The sequence below is a fragment of the Coturnix japonica genome, chromosome 4 (assembly GCF_054131305.1).
Source record: "Coturnix japonica strain WE chromosome 4, WE-NBRP24, whole genome shotgun sequence".
NCBI lineage: Eukaryota > Metazoa > Chordata > Aves > Galliformes > Phasianidae > Coturnix > Coturnix japonica.
The window spans coordinates 16,931,176-16,943,875 of record NC_140666.1 but is presented as its reverse complement, the minus strand read 5'-3'; the positions used below and the strand labels follow the sequence as shown (position 1 = coordinate 16,943,875).

Genomic DNA, 12,700 nt, shown 5'->3' with positions numbered 1-12,700 from the left:
TTTTGGCTTCAGCTAAAAATTATAGTTTGACTTTGAATCTCAGATTTTTCCAAGAGGTACCTTTTAAATTGATTTCATTAATGGTCTTTCATTAGCTTCTTTTATAACTAGCACTGAACTTTTTGCTGAAATGCTGTTTCCATGGACATCTTTTTGTATGAGTCGTCAGTAATTTTAAAATGGTTAATTCAAAAAGAAGGTGTGATTTGTAAAATCGTGCATGTTGACTTAATGTCGCTTGAATCACAGAAAGCTTTAATTTATCATTCATATGTTTCTGATTTATTTATTTAGGTATTTATTTCTCTAACTGTTTATTTGTTTATTTATTTTGGCAGCCTGTAATTCCAACCAGCCCAACAAGCAGTTCCACAACACCAACAAGTACAATGGGCATGTCCTCCAAAATGGAAAACTCAGCCCTCCAGGATGTTTACATTCTTTCTCCCATGTCAGGACTTTACGGCCCCAGGTATTTAATTCCTAATGAATCTGAGGTCTTGAAAAACAAAGTTTTACCCTGTAATTTCACTAGATTAATAAAAGCTGGAAAAAAACCTCATCTAAATATTTAGTGAAATTATGAGTCAGAAATACTTTAAGTAGCATAGCATTTTTTTGAGACGCTTTTAACTTTGAATTAGCTTCATACAGGTTAAGCAAAAACTGGTTTTCCTAAACTAGAAAAAAAAAGTCTTTCATCATTTAGTCTTCTTACTTACTCTTATGTGTCTTGCAGCTTGTTTGAAAGCATGTATTTCTAGAAGGGAAACCCTTGTCATCTCATATTGCAACATTCACTGAGTCTCCCTTTCAAATGCAAGAAAACTCTTGGTTAACTATGTTTATCTTGCAGTTAAGATGGAATCTAATGATTTTATTAATTTACTTTTGTTGAAATTGAATTGAGTCACATTTATGAAAGTTCTTACTTGCAGAAATTCAACTACCATTCGTTTGTCATTTATTAATGATAGACAGTTGGTACACTTTAGGTTTTTCATGAAATGGCTGATCTCCTCATAATCTTCTGGTTTCCTATTTTTAGGGATGAAATTGGCATCATGTCTTGTGATGACATCAGCAAGTTTGGAAAGTCTGGAATGAAAGGCTCTGAGTCTCCAAGTTATTTTCTTGAGCATGAAAGTGGTAAATACTACACGTTAATTGAAGGTGAAGGCCACCCTGCAGGCTCTGACTATGAGAGAAGCAGAGCTGCAGGGGTGCGGAGAAGAGAAAAAACACCCACTCACGGTAGGCTTAATTTCTTTAACATTTTCAAATTACCTGGATTCACAAACTGTAGTATGAGTACTACAACAGCCCTAAGTGTCTGCTGTTCTTTGTTAGATGGTGTGCCACTGGCTCTGAAATGTCTGTAAGATATGAAGTCAGAGAAAAGTCATCACCATCTTGAAGAGATATAATTATTTGAATAGTGTCCTACAATGAATTTTAATACTCTAAATATATTCAATTATCTTCAAATAATGACTGTTTAAATATCTGATACTATTAAAACAATTAACTTTTGCTTACTAGAATATTTTATGTATGTATACCCATATAATTACAGTTATACATGTACGTGCTTGCATATGTGTTTATCTGTGTAAAGTTATTGTTGAAAATGAGAATTTTCTTAGTTTCTCTATAAAAATGATCTTTCTGGTGTTTGATGAATTCTACAATGATGCAACTGAAATATCAGAGTGCATTCTTGAGTGTTTCAGTTTTCAGGGAAGTAAGTTATTGTTGTTCAGAATTCTACTGATTACAGAATTTTAAGATGAAATACTCATAATCAAAACTGTTATTATATGTGAATTTGGTGATGCAAATGACATGTGTTTTGTGTCTGCTTTTGGACATAATGTTCCCTAAGGCTAGGTTCCATCCTTTGTTAAATATTTATGACGCCATCAATAAGTACTACATCCACCAACTCTGGTGCCTTTTTTTTCCTTTCTCTCATTTTGTTAAAAACCCCAAAGATGGCTTCTTCCTCTTTGATAAAATTTTAACTGTTTTTGTTCTACATAGAATATTTTTAGTAACTTCTACAGCCATCTACTCATTGCTTGAGAGGGCTGTAGCCACGTTAACACTGAGGAGCAGTGCACCATCTTAAATGCAGTAACATTGTATTTATCTCCCTGATAAGCAACATCATTTTATAATAAAATTAGAATGAAAGAGAAATATTAACTGTGATTAAAATTGGAAGCAGATGGATGAATTTGGCATGCTTTCATAGGATCCTGCTACATAATGACTTAAAGTCTAAAATACTGGGATCTGTGCCTAATCATAATAGTATGCAAATTTCCTGGTTTTACAATGGAGAGTTCTGTCTGATTTTCTCCAACTTTGTGAGAGTGTTCTAAAATCTAGGAAGAATATGGTTGTAAACCATAGGATTTTTTTTCTTTTTTACTTTTGTTAAGCCAAAGTTTTTTTAAAAAACAACAGGTTAAATTAAGCTGATAATTACCAGCAGTTCCAAATGTTGTTCTATTATAGTGTACGTTTTTACTTTCTGACTTGAAGATGTACATTTGATTCATCAGAGTGACTGTATGTCTATGTCAAAAGACAGGATTTCTGGTGAATCTATGAAGCATGCGTCTGATGCTGGAACCAAATAGCCATGGGCAAAACAGGAAAAAATGAGACTTTTGAAGTCTTTCATGGTTGAACAGATGCTTTCATTATTGCTAGAACTCACACAAACTGCAGCTGAAAAATTCCTGCCAGGGATTTGCCAGAAATAAAGTGATTATCAGAAATCAGTTTATGTTGCAGCTGGTGGTAGATGGAAGACTATACAGGAAAATGAGACCCTCAATACTGATAATGTATGCAAAGTCCATGGAGGCAAACAAGCTCCTCTTTTCATAACATTTGTGAAAATTAAGTTCATATTTATCATGGTTGGAGTGCATTTTGGTTTTTTTTAAGGCTTATTATCTAATATTAATCTTGACTCTAACAGAGTTCCTGCATTTAGAGATCCTGTAGCAAAGCATAGCAAATCTTTCCTGTTTCTGTTAGAGACCAAGGTATTGTAATCAGTATTGTTTTCTTCAATTTCTACTGTTATACACAGTAATTTTCCTGTTATCTTATTAGTATTCAAGTTACAGTTGTAAAACAAGTTCATAGGTTGCATTTATTTGGGAAAGAACTTACAATTAATGTATGCAGAATCACTTTTTTTTGTGTGTCTTTCCCATCCTAAGTTCCCACCTTTAATGTTTTTTCTGTGTCATCTGGGATTTATGTGCTACAGATGTCATCAGGGTTTCAGCCTTTTCTTCTCTTGAACAGAAAAGCTGCCATGTTTTTCTGTTAATTTCAATTTGCTATGTGCATTCTTATTCAAATTCTCGTCTTGTTGACTTTTTTGTGTACCGATTGTAATTGTCAGCTGGCACATGTGATTTTGTGGGTCATGCAAAACTTAACCAATAATTTAAAGTTGTCTGTCTTTTGTTTTGTGATACAAATGCACCAAAAAAGGCCAAAGTGCTTATGCTTTATGGTCAGTTTTTGTAGTATTCCAAGTTTAATGTTCTGCTATTGATGTTCTTCTGATACCAAAGTGGGGAATGAATAACATACATGAATAACTCACAACCATATAGCCATAAAATCACTTTAATTAAAATTCTAATGTTCAAATCTTTGTTGTTATTAGCAAACCACACTCCGTCCACACTTGTTTTCAAGGCATTTGAAATTAATCTTCCTTGAAACTGAGGTCTCACTGTTTACCATACGGTTTTCCAGCTCAGATAGGTTGTACTGTTTAACTGATAGATATATCATGTTGTAGTTTTAATAATGAACTTTCTAGCTTTACTAAGGCTCTCTACAGCTCCCTGAAGGGAGGCTGTGATGAGGTGGGCATTGGCCTCTTCTTCCCATGCCACCAATGATAAGACTAGAGGCAATGGCCTCATGTTGCACAAGGGGAGATTCAGGTTGGATATTAGAAAATGCTTCAGGAGAGAGGGTGGTCAGAAGTGCCCAGGGAGGTGGAGGAGTCACCATCCCTGGAGGTGTTCAAAAAGTGTTTGAATGTTGTACTGAGGGATGTGGTTTAGTGGGAAATATTGGTGATATATGAACAGTTGGACTGGATGATCTTAGAGGTCCTTGCAACCTTGGTGATTCTATGATTCTAAATTAGCCACTTTAATTTTTTTTTATTTTTTATTTTATTTTATTTTATTCCAAAAGATCTATTTAATGAGTGATCAAATTTTTTTTCTGGAAAAGAACTTAGAAGTACTTGAAGTCTATAAGTAATTTCACCAAAATCATTGGTACCTTCCCTCATATAGTGGAGAGGATAATCTTGCATCTGTGGTGTTTCACTGATTCAGAATGCTGTAGTTCAATAATGCATAGGTGCTGATAAAAAGGTTTGCTCTGAAGGGTTATGTCACGCCTCTACTGTGCAGGCATTACTCATTCTACAGACTGCTATTTCTGATCTTCAGAAATTATATTGGTTCACCTTGATTTGCTTCCAGGTGATTTAAGACCTGTTTCAATGCCTACTGACTACAGTTGGATAGGGGAGTCAAAAGAACAAAACATCTACAAGAGAGGAAGTCGTGGTGAGTTTCTTTCTCTCTCTTTCACTCTTTCACTCTTTCACTCTTTCACTCTTTCTCTCTTTCTCTCTTTCTCTCTTTCTCTCTTTCTCTCTTTCTCTCTTTCTCTCTTTCTCTCTTTCTCTTTCTTTCTCTCTTTCTCTCTTTCTCTCTTTTTTTTTTCTCTGCTATTCCTCAAGGTTTCTTTTTCCCACGAAGACATCATCACAGAAACTAAACTTAGTTTTCTTGATTGCCACAGAAAATAGACTGTGCTGGTACAGTGTGTATCAGTACAAGGCTTTTACTTTTAGTAGAATGACAGATAAACACCAAAGGGGGGAAAAAAAGGCTGTAAGATATGTGCTAATATCAATCAGTTCTTGATCCTTACCGTTCTGTGAAATAAGTGATAAGAATTAAGATTTGAGAATAGGACTTTCCTTTTGATCTAATTTCTGTTCTTTTGATGATTCTCTTCATTCTGAAATAGAACAACAAAACAAAACAAAAAGTACATTTCCTATTGAAATAACTTTAATAAACACAACTACAAACGTATTCTATCAAACTGTTTTACAAGGAATGTAATTATTCCTGTGTTTTCGGTCCTAAACTTTAGGTTTGTAAAATTGATTTCAGAAAGAACTTGAAATATTAACATTTTCCAATTAATGATACTTATCTTTTAAGTTAACTGTCATTTTTAGAATGTTTCAAATAATAATTTGATTTTAAAAGCAGATTTAATTTGAACACTTGGAAGTATATGGTGAAATCCACACTTGAAACTTCAAAAACTAGGTTAGGTACATGTTCTGTTGATTAAAAACTATTTTTCAGTGAAGATTCTTCTGTAAAGTTTGCTTAGATTAAAGATGTTGCCTGTAAAGATGTCACTGTTGTGGCTGACAGCTGAGCATAAATGAGCATTCCTTTGAAAAGGTCAGGTTAAATTTAAACTATGCAAAAGAAAACAGAATTATCTGTAGGAGCAAGAAACCAGTAGGAGATGGAAAGCATAAGCCTTTTCAGTAATGACTAAGAAAATATGAGATTTAGTTTACAAAACTAAAGTGGTTTTTTTTAAGTAAATCTTAAATTATTAGAAGTACAGTCTATCTAATGTTACCATGAGATCGGTGCTATGTTCTGCTTTGTGGCCAAATGACTGGGGTATATTTGGGAACACAATAGTGAAGGCAGTGAGACATTGCAGAAGTTTTTGGAGATTCTTCAGTAGAGGAGATATTTAAACCTAGGCGGAATAATCATGGATGCCATTCAGTTCAAATTGTTGTAACCAAAGTACGTTTTTAAATCAAAACTTTCATTCAAAATGGCATGTAAAATTCTGTAAAAATAACACTGACTCAGGAATTAGGTGCATAAAGATTAGAAGTGTGTATGTGTATAAACTAATTACAAAGACATGTGACATGCATGTGATGTACCCTGGAAAGAATTCCCAGCATTCATGCTGTGTGTTTTAAAGACTGCATTGCATGAAAAGTAATGTCATTTGTTAACACAGTCGAGGATGGCATACATGACTCTACTCTAGTTCAACTCCACTTGTTATTTGTGTAACTATCCCTAACTTAATGGGACCTTACCCACACTTTAAATCATTTTGTGTGTTTATACTGTTGTAGATTTTAATGATAATGTTAAGTCTGGTGTTAATTCTGTCTACTACGACCAGTCCATATGTCCTTTCTAAATACAGGTGGCTCCTTTCCACATCTCATCTCTAACTATTGTGTCTTTTTTTAATGGGGAAAAAAAAAAAAAGAAAAAAAAAAAAAGTGAAGTTTTGCATTTCATTTCATTGTATTGTTTTGTTCTTTAGTGGAACACTACACATTTAATTAAGATTGTTCTTTATGACAGCCAATACTTTGTGTAAGTGTAAAAACTGAAAAAATCAGCTGTGTTGTATTTCCCTTGTGCTTAAACACACTTCATATTACATTCAATTGAAACAAGCTATATGTTTGAAACATCATAGAGCAATATTTATTGTAAACTTGCATCAGATTAAAATAAACTTGTCTTAAAGGAAAACAAAGTTTTATATTTAGCTGGTAACTTGCCTTACGATTTCTGACTGTAGGAATGAAAATCTCTGTTTTGTCTCACTTGTATTTCTTTTCACTTTTTTTTCCATCCAACCACTGACTCTGAGAATTCACTTCTGCGGTACCTGAGTGATGATAAGATATTGGTAATCCAAGAAGAGCCTTTGACACAGAAAGACAGCAAAAGGGACACAGGTCGTAGGTCAAGAAAAAAAGGCAAAAGCGCAAGCAGTCCAAACTACCCTATCAGTCCTTCTGTGTTGACATCTACCGTTAACGTTAGGCTTGAATCTGGACAGCAAGATATCTTGAATTTCGCACTAGCAGAAAACAATACAGTTCCACTTTACCATGTAAGTACATAACAAAAATGCTATTTAGTTTTTAATTATTGATTTTATTTATTACATGGAAAAACATTATTTTCCTTTAAGGACTGATAAGATATAAACACATATTCTTTTACTTTGCATTTTAATTTTGCATTTTATGGTCCAAGAATATTCCTAATGCTCACATCAAGATAGCTTTCACATAAGAATAGTCTAGACCGATGGAAAAATGCATGGCAAGCACCACTGGGTATGAGATGCTTTAAGTAAAACAGTGCATTTGACTTTTTTTTTTTTTTTTTTAATGATTCATAGGGATCTCAAGCTCTGATAATAATTATAGATTACTTAAAGTTACCATATATCTAATTTAGTCAGTATGTCTTCTAAGAACAGACTTGAGCTTAATGGAGTTATTGTTTATTTATATTGTGATACCATGGCCACCGTACAGTAATGTGAATTTGTTTATTTTAATGATACAGAAAACATTTTGGAGTGAAATTTGTGGATTGTCACTAGACTGGAAGCAATAAATCTGGAATAATTGTATCTCCCAGAGGAACAGCCAGTTCTCATAACTACAATGAAAAAGTTCCCACAACTGTCAGCTAGTACAGAATTCTGGTGTTGCTTTAGGTGACTAGAAATAAGGAATAGCCTTTCAGAGATCAGTTTTCATTGTTCATACTTTATATGTGTATCTTGCCTTCTTTATTCATGGTCCTACCATTTGGGAGCAGACCACTTCATTCTTTTGACACAGAGTGGTATCTTCAAAGGTTTTGGGGCTCAAACCTTAATGTATTCGAGGCAGTTTTACTAAAAGAGAGCAGATTTCCTCCCCACAATCAGCGTGGTTTTCTTAGGATGCATTTATATTTAGTTTCTCAATACTCTTTTGCATTTAGGATCTCTGCTGGTGTTTCTCTCCCTAAGCAAAATCTTGGGAAATTATTGTAGTTTCATCAAGCCTGAGAGGTGAGTAAGCTTTGCCTAAGGGGATACATTCAAACATAGCCTGCCATTCATCTCTGTTTCCTGCAAGCTGCCAGCATTTGATAGTCTGAAGATCAGATATTTTCCTTTTCTCTTGAGGAAAATGTAAGTTTCCTTTTCCTATGCCAATGGGACTTAGCATTTTCAAAAACATGGAGTTTCCCCAATTTGGAGAAATTCAAGTAGCTTATAAACCAAAATATATGATTGTTTAGTGGCAGTTGTTTCTTACATCCTTAAACTCTTATACAGGTTACTGTGATCTCAGAGTCAAAGAAAAAGGATTTCAAATCCAGAGAAAAAAACTATCATTGAGTTTGTTAGGAGTGAGAAAATCATTGTGCAAATCTGCAAAAATAAAACAGAACAGCATGTCATAACTCTGCAAATGTTTGTCTGTAGAATCTCCACTCTTTCAACCGGTTTACTTGGGTTTTTGGATCGTCTCTTGACTCACCTGACTTCTGTAGAAAGGGAAATGGGTTATGTGGGGTAAATTGCCAGCTGAGTTTTAAATAATGATAGTTGCTGGTTTGGTTCCCAGAGGCAAACCTGTTGTCAGACCATTTATAATCACCAAAGCAACCTCAAGGCATTTCTGTTTAAGGCTAATGTACCACATATTCACACTTTTTCTTATACAGTCTTATAAAGGTTGTGTTCTGAACAGCAATTTGCCAATCATATTGCCAAAAAAAACCAACACAAACAACAACAACAACAATAAAACACATCACAGAAGTCTCATTTCATTTTGAAAACTGCAATAGTATAATATGCAGTTATAAATTAGTAGTGATCATTTTTTTCTGTTTGTAGGTCAAGCTGACAGGGAGCAGAATTCTTAGGCTGTCACTTTCATTCTGTATTAAAAGAACAGTATCATTTTTAAACAAAGATACTAAATTATTAATATGATATTGCAGGATAACAGAAGTATGAAAACGTAATCTAAGAACATTATATGTCAGCTATAAAGGGTTTGAATGTTATGGAAACTGAATTTAAAAAAGGCTTTATCATGGGAGCACATAACATAATAATAGAATCATAGAATCATGGAATCACCAGGTTGGAAAGGACCTACAAGATCATCTAGTCCAACCATCCTCCCATTACTGTAGCTACAGCAAGCCACTAAACCATATCTCATAGCTCCTCATCCAGTCATCACATGCAGTGGTTGGTCTACCCTAAAAGACAATTCAGTACCAGTCACATAAGGTCAATTATAATATGTGGTAACTGCACACCTGGAAGACAGTCCTTGGTAGACACAGTGGTGTAAATTCTTCTATCAGCCTAAGTGTTTAGAACATTTGAGTCACAACTTTACAGTTCTTCAGGAGAGAGTCAAAGGAATCAAAATATCTCAAGCACTTGGTGAACTGCCTTATAAATATTCAAGAGGAACTGAGTCAACAAATATACAGTAGTTGCTGACATGGGTCTTCTGGGTTCTTGCCAGTTTAGGATCATTTTTATGAACAAAGTCTTTCTACTTTGAATACTGAAAGAATTCTGAAAAGTGAAGCAAAAAATTGTGGAAAATATCTACTCAGAATGAAAATTTTAAGTATCAAAAAACATTTAATGGCATTTTGACAGGGAGGGAAAGATATATTTCTGTCTAGAATCATCTAATTTCTTTTATGTATTTATATACATATATTTATCAGTATTTCAGTATATTTACTTATTTAGGTGATGAGATTTTATTCAATTGAGAATTTAAAGTAAGACTTAAAAGGTGACATTTCAAAGCTTTACCTAACCAAATTACTGTAAAGCAGCTGGTACTAATTCCTTTTTTTTTTCCTTTTATAATCATTTTTTTGAGATCATCTTAATCTTCCAATTAATTTCTTGTGTTTTGCTTCTTCTTGGATGATGGGAGGAAGGAGACAGAAGCAGTTTGTTTTCTTAAGAAAGTCAAAACCACAGAAGTTTTGTAATCAAATTTCCATGAATTCCTCTATGTTTGATATGTATCCAGAATTTCAGGATAGAGATCAAATCTTTGATCCAAGCAAATGCTTTGGAAAATAGAGATAATAATGAAAGACAAGATCTTCATCACCTTCCCTTAGTAAAGATGATTGTGTCTTGTGAGCAAACAAATGCAGCATGATAAAAAGAGAAACTTGAGAAGCATACTTACACAAATACAGACACATTTAAAAGAAAAAAAAGGAGTTCAGATTACCAGACATAGATGTAAGAAGTAATACAAAATGGGTAATCGCATATTTGCAGAATTATATTAATGCTTTGGAAGTAATGTGGATTTAGAACCTAAAAGTAAACAATCAGACTGATTTCACAAGTTGAAGTGAGGATGCAGAATTACTATGTAAAATGGATATATAGGTAGTGTAATATGGGCAGTTTGCCCAGCAGATAAAACGATTCACAAAGCCATATTACTAATAGGAAACACTGCACATTTCACTATATATTTATTGCTAACTTTGTTGATAGGCAGTTCTGTGATGCACATCATAGAATCTGAGGTAACGTGAGTTACAATTAACAATTATAATTTATGATAAATTACTTCTTAGAACATAACTTCATTTTTTAACTAATCCTCTTCTGTAGGGACATTTTTACCAGTTTAAACATAAATAGTAAAGCATATGTAAATATCACAAAATTTTATATACATAATAGCATTGCTGAAATGTACCATTGTAATACACTCTGCACTTATAAGAATGGAAGTGAAATTTCAATATATAAATATATTTTGTATTATCAGGTTTCATTCAGAACCAAATTAATTTAGCAATTAGGACTCGGGCACAGTAACAAATAAATAAATAAATAAAAATACAAAATATATTTTTCTTTCCATATTTTTTTTCTCCATAAACCAAAGGGCCAAAAGTCTTGAAGTGAGAACATTTTCTGTATTGAAAGTTTGCTGCTCGGAATTTTTTAAATCTCTATCAAACTGTACATTTTCTGCTGCTCAGTTCCACTCCACACTGTGGGAACCTCATCTTGTCTAAAAGAAACAATGGAGTTTTTAGTCCATACTCAATCTGAAAACTGATATATTGTCCAACTTCATGGTTTTAATGCTTCAAATTTGCAGTTCCCTCTGAAGCTCTGAAATTCAGTCCTTTGGGTACTACAATGAATTCTCATGTAAGTTAATGAGTGCTTATCTGTACTGTTTGATGATAGCCTGGGCTACTGATGTCCTGGACTGTTGTCTACAAAGTAGCTGAGAATTTTGTCTTGCAGTATACATTGAGAAATTGTTAAATCATTTAATTTTTTTGTGAATTAAAATTTAGTGTAAAAGGCAAATTTTTAACAACTTTTAAGATATATTCTTTCAATACAGCTTTCTCTACTTAGTAAAGCAAATAACGGCTGCAATGGGGTAGTCATTGGGAATATTACAGCAGTAGAACCATTTTAAAGATAATTTGAAGCACTATAGTAGTGTGGGATTAGTCACTGTTTCACAGTGATTGCTAAACTTGCTATTTAATTTCTTGCTGCTGATGACACAAAGTTGGCAGTTTTCGCCTTTTTTCAGCACTGAATAATGTAAATGCTATCTGACTGTTCTTGGAACTGCAGAAGGCAGCTCCACAAAAGACATAAAATTTAGTGGTACATGCTGAGAACTAAAACGTATGCAGAAACAATGCAGATCCTCTTTTTTTCTGTAATGCATGCTTGCTGGGATGTGCCAGATGTTCCAGATGTTATTCTGGATGATGAGCAGTCTGTGTTCTACTATGATAAATACAATAAGGTAATCTGGGAGAATCATATGTATTCAGCTCCGTATAACTGAAGAAGGACTCTTCTATTGCCAATTTCATAGGGAAAATACTTATGTTTTATTTCTTGCCTTCTGTTGTTGCAAGAAGAAGAAAAAAAAAAAAAAAAAAAAAAAAGCCTGTTAACTGTCCAAAAATGAGTTTCTTCACAGGTAACTTCTATCTTTTCTTTTTAAGCATCTGAAAGGTGGAAAATGCTCTTTCTCTACTTTCTTAGTATGTTAAGTCTATCACTGCAAGGAACCTAGAAGATCAGAGAAACTAATACAAGTTTTTCTAGGTCCTGTAGCTTCAGACTGATTCTGTCTATTTTTAGTGATTGCATGATAAGATTACTATGCATTTGTACTGTATCTCTGTATCTTAACTGTATCCCTGGAAGCTTAAACTGACAAGTACCTAACTGGTGCTGTGAGGACCCACCTTAAAATATGAATATCCAATTATATATTTATTTGCAGTTCTCTTCAAACATAATTCTGTAAATGGACCTCTCTTCATAATCTATAAACATAACTCCAAATAGAAAAGGCAATTTACAGTATCACCTTCCATTTATACTCCTGTTGTGCACTGCATGTCTGCTGCTTCTCATAGTGTAAGCCTTGATGGTGATCCTGTAGCTCAGCATTTCCAACATCTTTAGCACTTGTTTATATAGGGGTAGACTTTCCCTGTATCTGCTCTTTGCTGCCTTGCCCTCCAGACAAATAGGAGCTGCTTGCTCTGGTTCCCTTCCCTATTCTTAAAGTGTCTGGTGTTGCTGGGGGAAATAAATTATTAAGAAAAGTTTTCCTAATTTATTAACACTATCCAAAGTCTGAGATACAGTAAAAGCACCCTAATACACAAGGCTATCTTTATGCAGGTAGGTATACAAC

The 12,700-nt window shown here is 33.8% G+C and overlaps 1 protein-coding gene across 1 annotated transcript in view; it reads left to right on the top strand.

The window, feature by feature from the left end:
- The window catches only part of LOC107312666 (connector enhancer of kinase suppressor of ras 2-like), a 167,892-nt gene that overhangs the window by 112,900 nt on the left and 42,292 nt on the right, over positions 1-12,700 (top strand). Inside the window, exons 11-14 of the mRNA XM_085544621.1 lie at positions 339-472; positions 1,049-1,254; positions 4,542-4,626; positions 6,783-7,038. Of these exons, the coding sequence (XP_085400747.1) occupies positions 339-472; positions 1,049-1,254; positions 4,542-4,626; positions 6,783-7,038 (681 nt within the window). The remainder of the gene's footprint in view (positions 1-338; positions 473-1,048; positions 1,255-4,541; positions 4,627-6,782; positions 7,039-12,700) is intronic.